This window comes from Manis pentadactyla, chromosome 16 (genome assembly GCF_030020395.1).
Source record: "Manis pentadactyla isolate mManPen7 chromosome 16, mManPen7.hap1, whole genome shotgun sequence".
In the NCBI taxonomy this organism is placed as follows: domain Eukaryota; kingdom Metazoa; phylum Chordata; class Mammalia; order Pholidota; family Manidae; genus Manis; species Manis pentadactyla.
In genome coordinates this window covers 40,974,745-40,993,486 of record NC_080034.1, presented here as the reverse complement: position 1 = coordinate 40,993,486, position 18,742 = coordinate 40,974,745, and the positions used below count along the sequence as shown (strand labels likewise).

The following is an 18,742-nucleotide window of genomic DNA, read 5'->3' as shown; positions in this document are numbered from 1 at the left end:
AGCCTCTCTGTATTTCCTGCCCCCTTCCCCTCAACAGCCACAGCCCCAAGCCCAATCAGCCAGAACACAGACGCATTTGTAACCGTTTTCCTTTATTGTGCTTAGTGGGCACCCAGAAGGTTGTGATAGGCAAGTGTTCCTTGAAAGAGAGAACACACAAAAGGGGAAACTCTGCCTTGCCCCAAAGCTGCCAATTCTTTCCCCCAGGGCTCAAGTTAGGGCCTTCTTCTCCCAGGGTAAAAACTGGTCCAGGTCCCCGAGTCAGCCAGGCTTTCCAGAGGAGGCCTGCCCAGCCGCTGCCACTGCTACTGACTGGCCTCCCGGTACTGGTACATCAGGTCACTGATGTCTCCACTTTCACCCAGCCGTCTTGCTTCATATGGTACACTGTGGGCCAATGAGAAAGAACATGGATGCACCTTTCCCTTCAGCCAGTCGCTGTTACGATGCTACACTGAAGGAAACCCATATTACTGGGACTTCACTGAAAACCTCCCCTGAGTCTCCCAATCTCAGAAGCCCTTCCGGAGCCAGGCATGGTGGCGGGAGCACTGGTCTCTTACTATTGACAACTCCTCCAGAATAGTTGTCTCAGTGGGTAGCATGAACAATAGCCCTGCGGCCCAGGTCATAAGCCTCTTCTCAGCTAAGATTTGGCCGATAGCTGCTATCCATCACCCCATAGGCAAAGGTGTTCCCGGTACCCGTGGAGAACATGTTTCCTGAGAGCCGAGTCCCATAGTCATCCACGTAGTAGAGTCCAGGACTCTGTAGGATGCAAGAAAGTTCCAGGTTGGAATTGGAGAGGGAGATGTTGGTAACATACAGGTTCAAGTATGAACCATAAAAAGTGACCAGTGAAGGAGGGACCCTAGTAAACATAATGTTCTTCATGTAATTGTAGATTAATGATAACAAAAAAAAAGTTTTTTTTTAAGTGACCAAGAGAGTAAGACTTGCCACAGGAATAATTGAAGTAGGACAGCACTTTGGTAATAATCATAGAACTTGAGGGGAAAATGGGAAAAGCAAACTTGGAATCAACTATTTCATTGAAAGGGACAAGCTTATGAAATAGTGGTCCACATCTGGACCAGAAATAGCCCCTGGAGATGCTGGACCAGTTCTATAACCCAGAGTTCTACAGGAGGGAGTGGGAGGGAAAGGTATGATGAGAAAACTGACCTCTCATCCACAGCGGGGGAATATGGAGAATGGAGGGCACCCACCTTGTCCCAGCCACAGATCATACTGCCCATGGAGAGGCCCAGGCCGCGGTACTGGCACATCATGTTGGAGAGCAGTTTAGAGGCTGCTGACACTGAGATACGCTCCCCATTCCGCAGATAATACAGCCTGGGTGAAGACAAGGTGGTGGGGGGAGAGGCCTTAGAGGTGTCAGGACTAGGCTAGCTCTCTGAGCAGCCCACTCGATGGATAGGAAATGACTGAGGAGGAAAGTATTTGAAAGGATTGGTTTTGTAGGATCTCAGGATCAGGGAGAGATTTGGAATTTAAACCTAAACCACATAAAGAAATCATAGTAAATGTTACTATCCAACCAGGGTGGATGATGTCAGTGCTAAATAATTGAGAGATTATCTGGTTTAGTGGCAGGAGCTCAAGATGAGATTTGGGAGAAGGGTTTTTTTGTTGTTGTTTTGTTGTTTTAATCATCAAAAGGCTGTTTTGTGAAATACTACATTAGCACTAAGATGCTACATTGGAACAGGAGGAAAGGGTAAGGAGGAGTGATGTGGAGGACCCAGGATCCAGAACTGACCACTAGGCTTAGAAGGCGGATGAGAGACCTCACCTACCTGCACTCCTTGGCCAGCAGACGCTCCCAGTACTGACAGTCCGCCGCACATCCAGACATGGTGCCCAACAGGTACGTGTTAATCTCAATCACCTTGTTCGTCCTTATGGTGCCTGGAAGACTGAGTTTCAAGAAGAAAGGAATGACCCCACAGCTATCCCTGTGTTTCCTACGTCATTATCTGCTTCTGCTTTTGTGCAGACATTGGGCTCCTGCTGAGAGGAGGGCCCAGCCCCCCGCGGAACCCGCTTGCTGGAGCACACATACTCACTAATGTAATTCCCGGATGTGGCCCGAGAATCCACCGCCACAATCACTCTATGCTGGAACTTGAAGGCGAGGGTGGTAGTGCCAAGGGCCATCTCAATCTTATCGTTCTTTTCTCCATTTCCACCCAGAGACTTGAGTAATTCAGTGGGCTAATGCAAGAGAAAAGGCAGAGGAAGGGGCACTGAAAACTTCTGAAGTCAGAGACTGCAAGGGAAGGGTTTTAGGGAGCGGGGGAGTGAGGAGACAGGCAGAAATTCTCCAACAATCACTAAATGGAACAGTTAATAACCAGTCTCTCCAAGGAAATGGCTTGGCGAAAGCAAAAGAACCAACCTTTTCCTTTATCCAGCACGAAAGAAATGAATGTTACCGTAACTAAAAATTTTAGGGGTGACTTCATAATGTGTTTTCTTTTCATTGGTCATTTAACCCTCACAAACACGCTTTATTAATACTATCCCATTTTACAGAAGGGAGGGTGAGAGACCTACACTGACTTAATCCAGCCACAAGTAGTGAGTGGTTAAGGAGAGGCTAATGGCCAAAGTTGATAGGTTTTCCATGCACTATACAGCCCCTATATCACGGGATAGCCCCGTGAGAAAGGCTTGCAGATGTGTGTGGGATGGAGACCAGGCAGGACAGCTCCCTTGTCTTTCGATGGGAGCCCCCACCGCACCTCTAACTCTACCTAATCTGGACTTACAAACCCCTAGGTGGTCAGCCCCGATTCCCCTGTGGCCTCTTTCCTGGCTTGGGCCCGGGATGTGGCTCTCCTCAACCAATGCCCTAACTCCGCGTTCCTGCGCCTCCGGGCACTCTGCAGGCTGACCCTCCAGTCTTCTGCGCCCTGCTCCTCGCCTTCCACCGGGTTCTTTTACAGCCCTGACCTGCATGGGCGAGCTCCGGAGACAGCACAGAGAAACTGTAGTGTCCGGGCTCCGAGCGAAGCTGGCTTCCCAGGACAGGGAAAGCCCAGTCCTCCCGCTGCCCTCGGGGGGCTCCGCACACCTCCAGCAGCGCCATGGCCGCCTGGCACCCAGAGATCTGTCCGCCTTCTGAGGAGGAAGTGAAAGCGAAAGCCGGCAGCCTTAAGGGGAGGGAACCAGAATTTTTTCCACATCCCCCTGCCCTTTCCGAGAAGAAGTCGGAGGCTGTCTGGCGACCATTAGTATCACAGAGCGTACAGGCGCCTCTGCCCCTGCTCCATGGAGGTTGGGGGAACGGAGGGTGATAGTATGTCAAAAGAAAGGAATAAAAGCGAGGGAGCGACTTTGAAAGCCCCCTTGGCGATGATATTGGAGTGAGATACACCAACAGCCGGCATCCTCTGGGAACCGTTACCAAGTGGGTAGGGGTCCTGTCAGCTAAAGGCGCAGCCTCAGGCAGAAAGGGGGACGTCTGCAAGCGGCTGGGAGCAGTTTCACCTCGCGGGAGGGGGAGGGGGTGTTCATATGCGCATCATTTATAAAAGTAGGGGAGGACAGAAGTATGGGATTGGGCGGCGCGGGCACTGAGTGTTGAGGACAGGTCCTGTGGTAATATACCCGCCACAGAATATACCCGCAGCGTGGGGGGAAGAAGGCATCAGGGAGCCGGGCGCGGTCTCTGACTCTTACGGCGTGGTCCTTCAGAGGCCTCCCCCGTTAAACGGTCTCCCTAACCTGTAGCCACCCACAAACACTGCCCCTTCTGCACGCGCCTCCTCTCATAATTCTTGCTCCACTGAGCACCGCCGAGTTTACCTCCTCCGACCCCGCCTCTCCTTGCAACCTGTGTTGGTCTAATCTGCCCGGCAACTGTTAACGTCACACCCCTATGGCCCTTCCTGAATGGAAAAGATTTACTACGCAACCCCGCCCGCTGCGCTGAGGTGACCCCTGCAGGTGCCACTTCAGAGCCGGATGAGACCGCAGGAAAGAACCGGGGCGGGCGAGCTGATGAGGCTGAGCTCCTCAGCTCACGCGCTTGCGCTTCCTCCAGCCTCGCTCACGCTCACCCACCATCTTCCACCGCAGAAGGGCCACGGCTCCGCGCTGCAGCGGCCGTGCCTTGGAGGGTGCTGTTTCCCTGTCGGGCTCATCCTTGGGGGTAGATGCTGGGGATTGTCTAAGTGGAGGGTGCAACGGCAAACGTAAGGGAGGATGGCGCGCTTAGGGCTGTGAAACATTGAGGATGCTTGAAGGGAAAGACACCTGATTCCTGAGAAGCGTGCTGCGAAACGAGCTATTTAGGGTACTGAAAACACAAGAAACCATAGTACAAAACACTGATTTTATTATAAATATCAGAACCCACAGGGCATTTATGATCCAACATATGCCTCTGGTCATACTGGAAAGTAGCTGATCTTCCCTTTTGGTATATTCTAAATATTTCTCCTCATTTTCAGGGTGCTATCCATACCAACCCTGGCTCTAAACCCAGTCACACTAAGGAGTTATTAATCCTGTTTTCTTCCAGGAAATCTGCATTATCAAGGGGAGCTTGTTGTGAGGGTAACACTCATGGGCAGACTTTCATGCATTACTAAGGGAGTTAACTTTAGGGTGTCACTCCTCCTAGAAGTAGCTGTCTGCTTTGCAGCTCTGGTAAGATCTCTATTCTCAAATTCTCCACTATAGAGAGGAAAAAAAAAGATGGAGCGTGCAGGTCTGACAAGTCTTTCATTCCGGAGCATCTGACCCACTAGCAGCCTGCACCATGTTCCAGTAGCATCCCCTATTCTCCATGAGCTGCCGGTGGGTTCCCGCCTCACAGATGGTGCCTCCTTCTAGAAAGAGGATGTGGTCAGCCTGTTCCACTGAGCTGAGATGCTGGGTGATGAGAAGCACAGACCGCGAGCACCGCTCAGGGCTTTCATACAGGAGCTGCTCCAACTGAGAAAAGACAGATTCTGTCAGAGCTGGGGACCACTCCCAGCCCAGGGGGCATCTGTGTGCCCAGAGCTGCAACAGCCTCACCAGGACCACTGCCGCCTCTGCCAACAACCCCAGGATCAAAGATTCTCATTCTGAGTGCTTCTCTATCAAACCTTGATTTGTTAAAGACTGTATACATGAGGTGGCAACAGTGGAATAAAAGTCAGAGCCCTATAATGATACCCCTGAAGAGTGAAGGGTATTGAGTAGTCTCTCCTCTCACCTCTGGAGTGGGAATTTATATATTCTGTTTTAAGGACATTTAACTTAGTGGTAAGGAGCATAAGCATTCAGGTCAGGTGGACTTGACTCTGGGTCCAGGCTCTGCTATTCAACAGGTGAATGACACAGGTTATACTACTTCTCTTAGCTTCCACTTTATCATCTGTAGAATGAGGATAATAGTGCCCCACTCAGACACATTCAGGATGAGGAAATGAGTGAGCCAGTACATACGAAGGGCCTAGCAGCATGTTGGTACATAGTAAAAGCTCAATTAATATCAATGTTAACATTGTTAGGATGGTCTTTTCCTTATGTTTGGCTTCAGAGATTCAATTTGTATATAATCTCTTAACTGGTTCTAGGCGTCTTGGGGAGAAGCTAATGGGAACTGAGAACTGCAAGGACTGATCTGAATAATTATGATGCTAGCATAACATAGAATAAGTGCAGAAAGGACGACTGGATGGGATGTAGGCATTAAGAAGATGACTCACTCACCCGTAACTGGCTCTTTGCATCCAAGGCACTGGTAGCATCATCCAGGATAAGCACCCGAGGTTTCCGGATCAGTGCTCGAGCCAAGGCCACTGCCTGCCGCTGACCACCTGACAGCTGGTTCCCAGCCTCACCCACCTCTGCAGAGACGAGAGCCAAGGAGAGAGCTGGGTGAGCACTTGTGTGCCCATGTGCACATGCATCCCCCTCACCAAGGATAGATGATGCAGCTGCAAGGGGATGGTTCTGGGAAGTAAAGGAGTTCTGAGCATGGGAGGGTGAAGGAGTCATAGGAGTACGATCTTACAACTTCAAACTGAAGTCAGTGAGGCAGGAAGAACTGCTGAGTAGGTGCCTGATGCAAGCCTATCAGGGTTTCAGCAAAGGTGAAGATGGCTGGGTGGGGTGTGAATAGAGAGGGCACCTGTGTTGTAGCTCTGAGGGAGTTCAGAGATGAAGCTATGGGCTCCAGACTCCATTGCAGCAGCTATGATTTCCTCCATAGTTGGCTTCTGGATCAGGCCATAGGCAATATTTTCTTGAAAACTTCTTCCAAATAGCTGTGGCTCTTGTCCCACAGCAGCCACCTGGAATGAAAATGACAGTGAGTCATAGAATAAGGAACACAGAAGCAAGGTTATCTAGAGACTGAAGACCCAAAATCTTAGAGTTCGTATCGCAAAATCATACACCCTCTCTCCTGCCACACCCACCCCTTCAGCCAGGGTCTATTGTCCCCTAGCCCTCCTTTCAGAGCAGTGAGAATGCTCTTCTAACTTGATGCTCCCCAACCTCCCCCATGCCACCTTCTTGCTCACCTGTCTGTGCAGGTAGCGGTGCTCATACTGGGGAAGGGGCTCCCCATCCAGGAGCAGCTGCCCCCCGGTGGGCTGGTACAGATTCTGCAGCAGGGCAGCCACTGTGCTCTTCCCAGACCCACTGGGTCCCACCAGTGCTGTCACCTCCCCAGGACGGAGGGTAAACGTCAGCCCCTGACGTTTAGAGAATCACACAATAAGCAGCAGGCTGAGGCCTCTAACTTGGGACTGTCATTGTCTTGTTACATAGCATGATGTCTTACCCCAGAGAAGAAAGGACACAAATAGAGGGAAATAGCAACTTCTACCCTCCCACGTGCACAGACTGCTGTTGTCTCAGCGACAACACCTCCCTAAGGAGTAGAGATGGAAGAGGAGGCAAAGACGAGAGCAGACTGAGCAGCACTAGGCCACACGCCTGATACCAGGACCATGAGAAAACAGAAACTCATATTCCAAACCCCAAATGGAAAGAAAAAGGAAAGCTGGAAAACTGGGGACACAGATTCTTCTTCACCAACTCACTAGAATGTGAGAGCCTCTCCCTGAGAGCTGCCTCCCCCATTCCTCTTAAAATCCAAACTAGTTCTTGAGTTTGAGACCAAGTTACTGAAGAGATGATGTTCATCTTTGCCTATGAAGGGTCAGGAAGGCTCTGTCTGCACCCAGTGTTAAGCAGGCTGATGGCAGGAAGAAAATTTTGGATGACAGAGTTGAGAATGAAGTTGATGGAATGCAAGGGTTGGTAGGTTGTACCTGCAACACGAGGACCTCTGGACGGTTTGGGTAGGCGAAGGAGACATCTTGGAACTGGACGAGGCCTTTCAAGTTTAAGGGAGTCGACACACCATTGGCTGGGCAGCGAGGGATCCGGTCCAGGTATTCGAATATTTTCTCTGAGGAGCCCACAGCCTTCTGTATATTGGGATAGGTGGAGAGCAGTACCTAGAGGGTTGGGATGAACAGTGAGGCGGGGAGGCCTGATCTGCTTGCCAGGGCTGTGATGGGAGAAGGGTGGAGAGCAGAGGAAAGTGACACATGTGGGATGGGAGGAGGGAAGGAACAGCATTGGGAGGGCCTCACCTCAACCACTGTAGTGAACTGGACCTGGTAGAGAACAAAGGTGACAAGGTCCCCACTGCTTACAGCCCCACTTATCACCAGATGCCCACCAATGTATAGGATCGCCACCTTCAGCAGCATCCCTGAGATCTGGGCAGAGACCAGAGAGAAAAGGGGATGGGGGAGAAAAATCCAGAGTGGGTGCAAAGAACAAGAATCATTCACATGAAAGAAATATAAAGTCCCTTTCTCCTGGGTTACAGCAGGAAGTGCAACAGGTAGAAAAGAAGAATGAATCAGAGACCTCATGGAATCTTACTCGGTCACACAGCTGAAGCCCTCATCATCCTCATCCCCATTGTCATCTTGTCAGGAGCTTTCTGCTCTTCACCACAGGCTTTCCTCAATGTAATGTCATCCGATATTCATATCAAGAGCCCTATAAACAAGGCTATACTACTCATGTTCTTTTAAATGAGGAAACAGTCTCAGAGAAGGTACGTTACTAGCCCATGGGTGCTGTAAATAAATGGCAGCATCAAGCCAGAACCCTCTGATTCCTGGCCTAACTCTCAGTTACATCACAGATGCTCCTCACTCTTGGCTTCTGCTATTCCCATGGCCCTCACTAGCACATCCACATATTTCTGAGCATGAAGGAGGCCAGGGTGTGGGGATTTATGGCTACCTGAGTGCTCCAGGAGAGGCAAGGGAAGGCCCTAGGACTGGAAGACATGGCATCTCGCTAAAAAGCGGATTTGGTGGATTTGGGGTACCACAGTAAAAGGAAGTATCAAGTGTGCCCAGAAAGAGGGAAGCAGGTAGGAACACCAAGTAGGCTTATCGAGCCTCAGTTTGCTAGCTGAGAACACCAGACAAACCACTGCCCAGTGGAGGAATGTGGAGCAGGGTCGGGGAAGGGAATGGAGTCAAGGTGTCTCAGGACAAGGGCAAAGGCGTTCATCTCCCAGTGCTCACAGTAGTGGTCCACAGGCTGACGGCATAGGCCAGGGCCTCCTTCTGGCTGAGTGTGTTCATTTCCTGCAGCTTCTGCCTAAACTTCTGGGCCTCACCCTCCTCATTGGCAAAGCTCCGGACTGTAGGCATCGCTGACAGAACCTCAATGGCCACCTGGCTGGACTCTGCCAGAGATTCCTGCACCTGTGCTGCCAGCACCTGAGGAGACATGGACAAGAGACGTCACACAGGGCTGGCAAATCGTAAAGGGCACTGGTACCTGAGTTATGTGGTTGGAGATTAAAGGTAAAAAGAGGCAGATAAAAGAGAGAAAAGAGAAAGGGGCGTGGTTATACTCCCTGGCTACTAAAGAGATACAGAGGGGAGGCAATGACTCAGAAGGGGAACAGGGGATCATATTCTTGAGAATGGTGATCATATTCTTAAAGACAGATTATGGGCAGTAGAAGAGAAGACACAGAGAATATGAAGCTCGGCACTGAGCAATTTCGGGACACAGGTGACAGGGATAGGGAGCCCCATGAAGATAGGGAATCGGTGAGGAACGAGTCCATCGTGTCTGAGAGACAAGGGTTTGTGTAGATTGAGGCAACTCCCTGGACATACCTGGTGCCATTTTCCAAGCTTCTTGGGCAGAAGGAAAAGCAGAGGCAGGGCAACCAGGGTGACCATGGTGAGGGAGAGTGACCCCCAGAGCATGAGCCCCAGCAGACACAGCCCACGCACCAGGTACCACAGCAACAGGCTCAGCTTCTCACTTAGAGACTCACTCAGGGAGGACGTGTCCGCTGTAACCCGAGATGCGATGGCGCCTGCCAGGCATTGGGGAGAAGAGAGTGGAGTGAATGAGAGGCTCGGAGTGATGGGAGGGACAAGCACTGAGCCAGCTTTGCTGGCAAAGGGTGTCCCCATGCTCTAAGGAGGCTGGGGAAAAACAAGGTCAGGGGATGGGACGATGGGGATCTCAGTGCAGGGAGAATAACATTAGAGAGGAAGAGCCAGGCCAAAGGCCTTCATTTCAACTCTAAGGAAACCGACGCCCATGTGAATTTCCGATTCTCTGGCAGATTTTTGTTCCTTTCAGAGCCTGTATACCCCATGCCATACTCATAGGCAGGAAGAGCTCAGGCTGGTCACTTAATAGAGCCAGGGAAAAACGGAGAGTACTGCTAGAAGGCTGTCCAGGAAACTGTGCCAAGCACTGGATTAGGAATCAAGAGATAGATTCACTCTCCCCAAGTTCACCTCTACCCAAGCATGACTATACAAGCTTCAGCATTTAGGGTCTAGGCCTATTTCCTTTTCTGCAAAATGAGGCAGTTGGACTCTGTGATCTCAAAATTTCCAGGTTTGAAATTCTATAGTGTCTGTCTAAATACACATACAGAGATAAGTTTATGGAAAAACCTTGAATAGAAAAATTAAGTTTTTCTAAAGATAAAATACAGGATTTTGCTCTTGAGGTATAAGAAATGAGAATTTGTGTGTGTGTGTGTGTGTGTGTGTGTGTGTGTGTGTGTGTGTGTGTGGAGAGAGGTTATAAGTAAAAGCCAATGCATATGGATACAAACAGTACATGGATGTATAATGAATTTCATGAGATACCTGTTTGGTTCTCTTGGAAAAACTCTGTTTCCTGCTGCAGGACAGCCCGAAACACCTCTCCCTGCAAGTGGCTATGCGCGCGGCCCATGCTGCCATTGTAGATCCCATCACCCATGAACTCCAGCACTGCACTAGAGATGGAGACAAGGGGGTCATTATGTGTTCAGGGGACAGAGAGAAGGTCCCAGGCATCCCCAAGGAAGTGCACAGGGTCCCCACTTCTCAGCCTTCCATCCTCAGCCCACAGACCTGGCTACAGTGAGAACGGACATGAGAGTTACATTTCGAGTGAAGGCAGAGGCTGCCTTGTCTTGTAGAATCCAGTCGGTGAGGCGGCCAGTGAAGAAGGGAATGGCCATCTCCCCTGGGGAGGGATAGAAGAGATGGGTCAGACACAAATATCAAGTCTAAGCAGGGCGGTTCCAACCCCACTGTTCCCGGGCCACCCCTCTCTTTCATGCTTGGCCATTACCAGGGAGGGCATCAACAGAAAGCAGACACAAGGGACACAACCTTGCACCTCAGCAGGCCATCCTGGAACTCACAACCCTGAGGCCCCACCAGACCTTTAGGGATTTAATTAGGGAGGCTGGAGATCATAGGAAGTGCTATGGGGCCAAAGAAAGAACTGGGTGGCCAATGAAGCAACGCCTGGCAGCACTGAGTCCAGGACTCCTGCCGCCCACCAAGTCCAGGCCTCATCCTCTACCCTGGAAAGGTCTGCTCAAGACCCGAGCTGGGTGGCCTTCCCTTGACCCACATCTTCCAGAACCCACACTAACCTATCTCACTGACCATTACTCATGATTCCTACCCAGTCCCTCGTGTCCCTCCTGCTTCCCCTGCATTCCCCTTACCGGCACAGGAAAGGACCAGCAGGCCCAGAACGAGCGGCAGGCGCCGTATGTCCGAGCCCAGGCAGCCTAGAAGCCGGCGCACCGCGTCTGCATATTCCCGTTGACCTCCGCGTACCCAAAGGCTCCCGAGCTTGCGCCACAGAGCAGCTGCGGGCAGCACTGCAGCGTAGCTGAGGGCGAAGGCGTCGGGGCGACATCCCCAGTGCAGCAGCCTGGTGCTGTGAGAGTCCCTGGGGACTCCCCAGGAGCCCAGCTCTCTGAACAAGGCAAGTACCGGCAGCGCCAGGCCCAGCGCCGCCGCCAGGGACTCCGAAGCAGCCAGCCAGCCCAGGACTCCTGCGCTTCCGCTCTTGGAGCCATCCGTCGCCCTGAGGACCCCGCGGGCCCCCAGCCCCAGCACAGCCCAGCGGCTCAGGCCCACCCCCCAGACCCGAAGCAACGGCAGCGTGGAAGGCACCAAAAAGGAGAATATTCTGGGCAGGGCCGGCCGGAGCAGCACCCAGTCGGCTAGAAGCAGCAGCGTTGTCCCCAGCCACGGCAGGGAAGCTCGGGAGAGGTAGAGGCAACCGCTGGGCGCGGGGGACCCTGAGCCGGCCATTGGCGAGCGCGCGCGCGCAGCCCGGAGTCGCGCCCGGACCTGGGGCTCCCTGGCGTCCCCGCCGAGCTGGAGGCCCTCGCAGGCTAGAGAGGGCGCGGAATGGGCGGCTGGGGAAGGAAACAGGGGCGGGCCGAGGCGGGGCGCTCGGGAAGTCCCGGGAACCGGCCGATTCTGGTCGCGCTACTTGGAAGTGAGCCGCGTAAGGGAAAAGAAAACGAAAGCAGCTGCAGGCTGACTAGATCCGCCCACGTCGGAAAGTGGCCAACCCAGACTATTTTGGGCGAGGGCACTGAAATCAGATATGAGGCTCTGGGAAGCAGCTTCGTCCATCATGCGCACCAGTCCCTCCTTTCCTTGCTGCCTCCTGCAAAGATTCACTTGTCGGAACCCGCTCACCCCAGCCTGGGGCGGGTTCTTTCGTCACCCGTCTCCGGGCAGACCTGCCAGACTCGGATTAGCGGCCGGGGTCAGGCCTGGCGGAGAGAACCCGGGCGCCCTCTGGCGGGCGTGGAGAAGGGGCGGAGCAGCAGGCCGCGCGCAGCGCGCTGTCCCAGATCGGAAACCAGCGCCCCAGAGAGGAGGAGCGCGGCGCAGAGATGCTGCCGACCGGAGCACCAAGCGGGGATTTACCCCGGGCTGGCGAAGTCTACACTGGGGTAATGAGTCTGGACTTGAGCGTTAGCAGAGGGATGGAGGAGGTGGAGCGACAGGGTACCCTAGAAGCGCCTGGAAGTAAATGCGGAGACTAACAAGAGTGAGGAGGTAGTTTGTAGTAGCCGGAGCTTGCAATGAGTACAGGGCGTCTGTACTCTGCAGGGGATCACCTAGGGGTCCGAGAAGGGACTGGACAAGCGAGGCTGGCGGAGAAGGGGTGCTTTGGCTTTTAGCTGGAAGCGTCAAGGGGAAGCTGTTCTAAAGCGCTTTCGCTTTCACTCTGGACTAGAGAGAGGGGCTGGTTAAATCAAGGGAGGGGTGGAGAAGGTGCGGAGAGATGAGGAAATGGTGCCCTGGGCGAAGTAGGACCGCCCTTGGGAGAGGGTAATACAGGCACCGAGGGAGACGAGACAGCCCATCACACAGACCTTTGATAAACTGGCCACTGTGCAGTTCACAGCACCCTGATAATGAAGGTTCCATGTGAGCATGTGGTGCCCTGGCCCAGCTCGGTCCAGGAAGGCTCCTGCTTGGCCAATGTGCTGCCATGCTCCCTTCCTTGAGTCTTCGATACCCACTCCCAGCACCTGATGGGGAATTGTGCCCAACCTGGGCACCTGGGGAAGATGGCAGCCCAAGGCTGGCTGACTTCACCTCCCAGACTTACTGCCACCACGCTCGGCCTGGGGGCAGATTTGTTTCTGAGGAATGACCTCTAAGATGGGGTTGTCACTATTCTCTGGCCCTCCATTCATAGTAAGTCTGTACGTCAGAAAGCACACTCAGGGTGATATCCCGGGGGCCAGCGTAACTTATGGGGTGGTGAGAAAGACAGCAATAAAACCATTTATAAGTAGAAAAAGTCCCTTACTGCCAGATGAGCCATGGAAGGTAGGAAGTGGAAGCGAAAACAAGGGAGGGCAGCTAGACCAGGACTTTAGCCCCAGGTCTGCTATTAATTCTCTGTGACCTTGGACAAGTCAGTTGCCTTCTCTGAGGCTGTTTCCTCATTTGAACCTAAGAGCTCTATGGCTCTTTCCAACTGAACAGTAGAGTAAGAGACGTTCACTCTTCCTTAATTATTTTCCTTAATTTCTTTTCCTGACCCAGAAAGGTCAGCGTAAACTACCTAGTCAAATCCTCTCTTGGTATTGATCTTGTTCCCTGGCTACTGAGATCTCTATTTACCTCTTGATGAGAAATCCATAAATGAAACCTTTAGTTTAAACCATTTCACATGTTCCGTGCTGCTTTCCTCCTTCCTTGACATGTGGCCCTGCTAATCATCGACCCCCTCCATGTTTAGTGTTGTTCAAGAAACTGAAAGAGCTTGCTTCAGATTAAGGGGTGGGGTGGGGGTTGGAGGATTCTGGGCCAAAAAAAAGACATGAGCTTGTTTCCCAAGGTCACAGTAACGTGCTCTGTGTCAGCATTGTACCACATCTGGACACACAGCAAGCGCCTGTACTGTAGGTGATTCACTTGTGTGCCTTACTGGTGCTTGGAGGTGCCCTCAAGCCAAACCTACAACCTCTAGGAGTCTCATCCGCACCTCTTTCCCTACAATGAAAGCATTTCACCTAGGAAGGTTGGGGCTTAGGGATATAGTTCTTTCTGTGTTGTGCCATGGCCATGCTGTGACATTCTCTTGCGACTAGGAGAGGTGACAGAGAAAATGGGAAGATAGAGAAAAAAATCCTGTACTGAGATTCAGCTCTGGCCTGAATTACTGTAGGATCTTGAGCCGGTCACCTCCCCTCTCTGGGAATGTTTCCTCATCTGTAACCTGTCTTCCTGCACTGACGTTCCACCTCTGTGTCTCTGCAGACAACCATCATGGCAGTAGAGTTTGATGGGGGCGTTGTGCTGGGCTCTGATTCCCGAGTGTCTGCTGGGTAAGTACTGGGGAAGGTGTCTGCTTTTGGAAGGATGCTAATGGCCCCAAATACATATTTTTCTTGCCATTTATGAAGAGACTGTTGAACTAGAGCTTTGGAGAAATTGAATTAACCTTTCAGAAAGGTTATATAATATATAACCTTTATAACCATTATGATAAGATATTGGGTGGGTGTTTTGAGTCTCTGAATTCATGGGGGAGAATCTGGAGCCCAAATACTTATGTGGCCTGTCCCTGTAGTGTACAGGTGTAAGGGACTGAGAAATGGTAAGAGACAGAGATTTGAGGGGCCTCCTTCCATCTATGTTTAGATAGAGAAAATATAGTTCTGCCAAGCAGATATTCTCGTTTCTCATCTATCACACATTGAACGAATTTTGTCTTCCTCCCTCTTGGCCAGTTTCCTTGCAAGCAAAATGAGTTTATGGGCTTAGATCATAAATATGACTTACTTTATGTTTCATACAACATGTAACTTCCTCCAGATGGTTAATAGCAAAGAAAATTGATAAAAGGAACAGAATTCTTAATTTAGTGTGTTTTCTGTTATTAGAAAGTCTAAGCCTGAAAATAAGTCTGATTTTGATCATTATTTTCAGTGTTTCGCTTATTTGAGATGAATTTTTGCTTCCTGCTTTCACCCAAGCATTAAATGTCTGTGGCTGCCCTCTAGCCAAATAAATCTGAGAAACACTGGATGGTGAACCTCAACAATTCTGGCAGCTCTAATGCTGGCGACTGTTGGCTCCTTCCCGACAGAGAGGCTGTGGTAAACCGAGTGTTTGACAAGCTGTCCCCCCTACACCAGCGCATCTACTGTGCTCTCTCTGGTTCGGCCGCTGATGCCCAGGCGGTGGCCGACATGGCCACTTACCAGCTGGAGCTCCATGGGTATGAAGCTGTGGGGTCTTCAGTGCACACCTACTAGAGCGCCCCCCAGCCAGGGAGCCCCTGTACAGTGTCCTGTTCCAAGAGCCTTGCAGTGCAAAATGAAAAATTCTTGTTTGGGCTCCTGCTTTCCCTGGCTTTGAACTGGCACTTGAATCTCTCAAAGCTGGTTTCTGCGCCTGTAAGCTGGAGATAATGAACAGTACCAACCTCCCCTCCCCGGCCAGATGGTTACTTTGAGAATTAAATGATAACACATGAAAATGGTTTGAGAACTGTAAATCACTGTCCTCACACAAATAATGAGGCAGAAAATGATGGTGTGGCCCACCATAATACCAGGTGGTTACCAAGGTGAAAGCCAAGGTCACTGGGGCAGAAGTAAAGCTTACCTGCTTTCACCCACATGGGCAGGGCCCCTGCAGCAGAGTTGTGTCACAAGGCCCAGGGGCAAAGGGTAGTTGGGACAGAGTAAAGGAGGGGTACAGTTGAAATCTTCTTACCAATCAGTGGTGTGAGACTCTAGTTCCCCTGCACCTGTGGGAGGAGAGCTGGGGTTTGAACTCTTGTCGGTTTCAGGTGTCACCTGGCAGGGATAATGGGAATGGCACAGGAGAGTTGAACATCAGGAATTTATGTTGCCCTCTGTTCCTAACATTTCCTTTAGCTTGGAACTGGAAGAACCTCCACTTGTTCTGGCTGCTGCAAACATGGTGAAGAATATTACTTATAAATACCGGGAGGACCTATCTGCACATCTTATGGTAGCTGGCTGGGACCAACATGAAGGGGGCCAGGTGAATATCTCCTAATGCACTGCTTCCCTTGGGGTTCCCCACTCCCCTATGAAGGGAGATGGAGGTCACAAGTCATTCTAGCAATAAATTCCAAAGACACTGCCTCTAAAAACAAGTATAGTCTCAACTGGTGGGGCTGTGAGCTATGTGGGCTTCACTGCAGAGTGTGCAGACCACCTGCTTGTCTCAGTGGCAGGGAGTGGATTGATGCTTCTACAGTCTGACCTGAGGATACCTCCCCCAGGTATATGGCACCCTGGGAGGAATGCTGATCCGACAGCCCTTTGCCATTGGTGGTTCTGGCAGCACCTATATCTACGGTTATGTGGATGCAGCATATAAACCAGGCATGTCCCCGGAGGAGTGCAGGCGCTTCACCACGGATGGTAACTAGCCAAGTGGAAGGGTGCTTGGGGAGGGTTTTTTAACATGGGAAGGACGAGGAGTTAAGAAAAGGAATACATGGGTGACCTTTTAATTTAATGTCCAAATTGGGACACTTTTCAGAGCAAAAGGGGGCAGGAGAAAGGCTAAACTAGATGGAACTTCAGAACAGAAAGCATAAACCAGGATTGTTCTGAGTACACCAAATTAAGACACATGTTTGGTTACTGTAAGAACCAGTGTTGTGCTGGAGGCTCAGGCCAGCTCATGGGGGCCAATTGTTAAATATTCAAGGATTTCTGAGCTGCATTTCAAATCAATCATGGTGAGAGTAGTTGAGACCATGGACATCAGGAGATGCCACACATGAACCTACATATGAATGAACCCCACTAAATATTCATCTCAAGGAGGTGGGTTTAGATGTCTGAAAGTGGAAATAGGCATGTGGACAAGATGAGAAGGAAAAGATCTTTGAAGCTAAGCCATTCTCTCTCCCTCTCTCTAACTTGAAACCCTCTGCAGCTATTGCTCTGGCCATGAGCAGGGATGGCTCTAGTGGGGGTGTCATCTACCTGGTCACTATTACAGCTGCTGGTGTGGACCATCGAGTAATCCTGGGCAATGAGCTGCCGAAATTCTATGATGAGTGACTCTTCTCACACTTCATTTCTTTACTTTGTAATAAACTTTCTTGAACTAGAACCTGGTATGGTCAATGGGAAATGGGTGCCCAGGGAGATGAACCTTAGGGAAGGGGGTTCTTCCCTCCCAGAGGTGAGATAATCTTTTTATTCTTTTGTCCCCAGGACTAAAACATCTTTCCCAGAGGAAGGAGTGGGAGAATGTACTAGAATTAGAAAAAGCCCTGTACACAACAGGTCATCATACACTGAGTGATGCTGAAATGTCAGAAACAATAAAACTTCTCATTCTGACACCCAAGGGAAGAGAGTACAAGTGAGGAATTGGGAATCATTCCTTGAAGGCTAACGGGTGGGTGGATAGGACAGCTACACACGTGAGACTTAGCTAGGAGCACTAGCAAACTCACATGTAAAGGAATTCCTATTGTAATGTACATAATGCACATGAAAGATCAATGTAAGATAAATGCTTAACTATTTGAGAGGCACTTGTGATTCTCAATAACAACAATAACCAAAAAAAAAAAAATACACTACATTTACGGAACCAGGCATTGTGCTAAATGCTTATAAACTTTAGAACCCAAAGAACCCTTACATAGGTACTACTATTTAAGGACAGGTGGAGGCTTAGAAAGATTAAGTCCCTTGATCAAAGTCACAGCAAGTTCAAAAGCTGAGATCTGGAGTTTAGTTTTACCATATGCCCATCTTCGACTACTACCGAAAACTCTGTTCCCTCAAGTTTCATGTACCATCTTCTTGAAATCTAAGTAACTGTGTTAAACAAGCCTTCTGGTTCTCTTTGCCATGCACTTCCTGAGCAACAGGACAAGTTAGGACACATTATTCCCCTTCTGTGAGCCTTCCTTTCCTTTTCTGTTAAATAAAGGTGTTGAGTGACTTCTAAGATAATTTACAGCTCTGACACTCGAGGCCATTTTGGTAATAAGTGAACAGTTAAGAGGCATATTTAACAGAAATTCTAGTAGCTACACAGGAAGCTGTCTGCTTTTCTTTCTGAATCTCAGGCTAAATATACAAGTTCAAAGTACCCTAAAACAATTCTATGCCCTTAGGAATGTGTTGGCATGCAGAGGGAGGAGAAAAATCTAAAACTACTAGAGCCTTGAGTTCTTTCTAGACCTGATAGTTAATTTATTTTGAAGTTTAAAATAATAGTTTCAGGGGGTGGAGCCAAGATGGCAGCATAAGTAGGACAGTGGGAATCTCCTCCCAAAAACATATATATTTTTGAAAATACAACAAATACAACTATCCCTAAAAGAGAGACCAGAAGACACAGGACAACAGCCAGACTACATCCACACCTGCGAGAACCCAGCACCTGGTGAAAGGGGTAAGATACAAGCTGCAGCTCGCCCCTCACCCCAGCTCCCAGTGGGAGGAGAGGAGTCAGAGTGGGGAGGGAGAGGGAGCCCAGGACTGCTAAACACCCAGCCCTAGCCATCGCACCAGAGCACAGACACACAGTGCATGTGTGGGGTGCTGGAAACTAGGGAAGCAGGACAATAAGACCTGTGAGCGGGTCCCAAAGCCGGCGCCCCTGGGACAAAGAAAAGCAAGTGCTTTTTGAAAGTCTTAAAGGGACAGGGACCTCACAGCTGGAAAGAAGCATCCCGGGTCACAGTCCAACAGCTGGAAATTCCAGGGAACTCCGGGCTCACTAACCCCCTGGGCAACAGCTCTGAGACCCCTCATGGAGGTAAACAGCCAAACAGCCCCCCGTCCGTTACCCCTCCGGGGCCCCGCCATAGCAGAGCAGAAGCCTGAGGTTGGCTACGCCCACAGCAAGGGAGCTTC

General features: G+C 50.6%; 3 protein-coding genes across 8 annotated transcripts; 1 reads left to right on the top strand and 2 right to left on the bottom strand.

The window, feature by feature from the left end:
* Positions 1-73: 73 nt before the first annotated feature.
* PSMB8 (proteasome 20S subunit beta 8) lies at positions 74-3,532 on the bottom strand. The gene is given in 7 exon segments (XM_057494033.1): positions 74-352; positions 355-387; positions 564-768; positions 1,230-1,356; positions 1,821-1,932; positions 2,091-2,238; positions 2,980-3,532. Coding segments are annotated over 7 exon segments (678 nt in total). The 5' UTR covers positions 2,986-3,532; the 3' UTR covers positions 74-305.
* An 812-nt stretch (positions 3,533-4,344) lies between these two features.
* Positions 4,345-11,897, bottom strand: TAP1 (transporter 1, ATP binding cassette subfamily B member). 4 transcript variants are annotated; one of them, XM_036927572.2, is made up of 11 exons: positions 11,051-11,883; positions 10,443-10,557; positions 10,194-10,324; positions 9,195-9,400; positions 8,589-8,786; positions 7,632-7,760; positions 7,305-7,493; positions 6,549-6,722; positions 6,155-6,317; positions 5,734-5,870; positions 4,345-4,968 (listed from the first exon to the last, which is right to left on the bottom strand). In XM_036927572.2, the coding sequence occupies exons 1-11, from the start codon at positions 11,646-11,648 to the stop codon at positions 4,756-4,758; spliced, it is 2,253 nt and encodes a 750-aa protein (XP_036783467.2). In that variant the 5' UTR covers positions 11,649-11,883; the 3' UTR covers positions 4,345-4,755. The 4 variants fall into 4 exon arrangements, 3 of the variants coding, with proteins under 3 accessions (XP_036783467.2, XP_057349753.1, XP_057349752.1); XM_057493770.1 differs by having other exon boundaries at positions 11,688-11,883; XM_057493769.1 differs by lacking the exon at positions 7,632-7,760 and having other exon boundaries at positions 11,051-11,888.
* Positions 11,454-16,976, top strand: PSMB9 (proteasome 20S subunit beta 9). Of its 3 annotated transcripts, none has more exons than XM_036927623.2 (6): positions 11,454-11,587; positions 14,130-14,197; positions 14,962-15,093; positions 15,758-15,887; positions 16,132-16,273; positions 16,797-16,976. In XM_036927623.2, the coding sequence occupies exons 2-6, from the start codon at positions 14,139-14,141 to the stop codon at positions 16,922-16,924; spliced, it is 591 nt and encodes a 196-aa protein (XP_036783518.1). In that variant the 5' UTR covers positions 11,454-11,587; positions 14,130-14,138; the 3' UTR covers positions 16,925-16,976. The 3 variants fall into 3 exon arrangements, with proteins under 3 accessions (XP_036783518.1, XP_036783516.2, XP_036783517.1); XM_036927621.2 differs by lacking the exon at positions 11,454-11,587 and adding an exon at positions 12,029-12,304; XM_036927622.2 differs by lacking the exon at positions 11,454-11,587 and having other exon boundaries at positions 14,876-15,093.
* Positions 16,977-18,742: the final 1,766 nt, after the last annotated feature.

Bases quoted from the DNA above. Each gene is read 5' to 3' on its own strand.
- TAP1 (XM_036927572.2), bottom strand. From the start codon at position 11,648: ATGGCCGGCTCAGGGTCCCCCGCGCCCAGCGGTTGCCTCTACCTCTCC. The intron at 10,325-10,442 runs GTCTGTGGGCTG...CTCCATCTCTAG, and splicing joins TCCGTTCTCACTGTAGCCAG to TGCAGTGCTGGAGTTCATGG. The intron at 7,761-8,588 runs GTGAGCACTGGG...GTCTCTGCCCAG, and splicing joins TCAGCCTGTGGACCACTACT to ATCTCAGGGATGCTGCTGAA.
- PSMB9 (XM_036927621.2), top strand. From the start codon at position 12,245: ATGCTGCCGACCGGAGCACCAAGCGGGGATTTACCCCGGGCTGGCGAA. The intron at 15,888-16,131 runs GTGAATATCTCC...TACCTCCCCCAG, and splicing joins ACCAACATGAAGGGGGCCAG to GTATATGGCACCCTGGGAGG. The intron at 16,274-16,796 runs GTAACTAGCCAA...AACCCTCTGCAG, and splicing joins CAGGCGCTTCACCACGGATG to CTATTGCTCTGGCCATGAGC.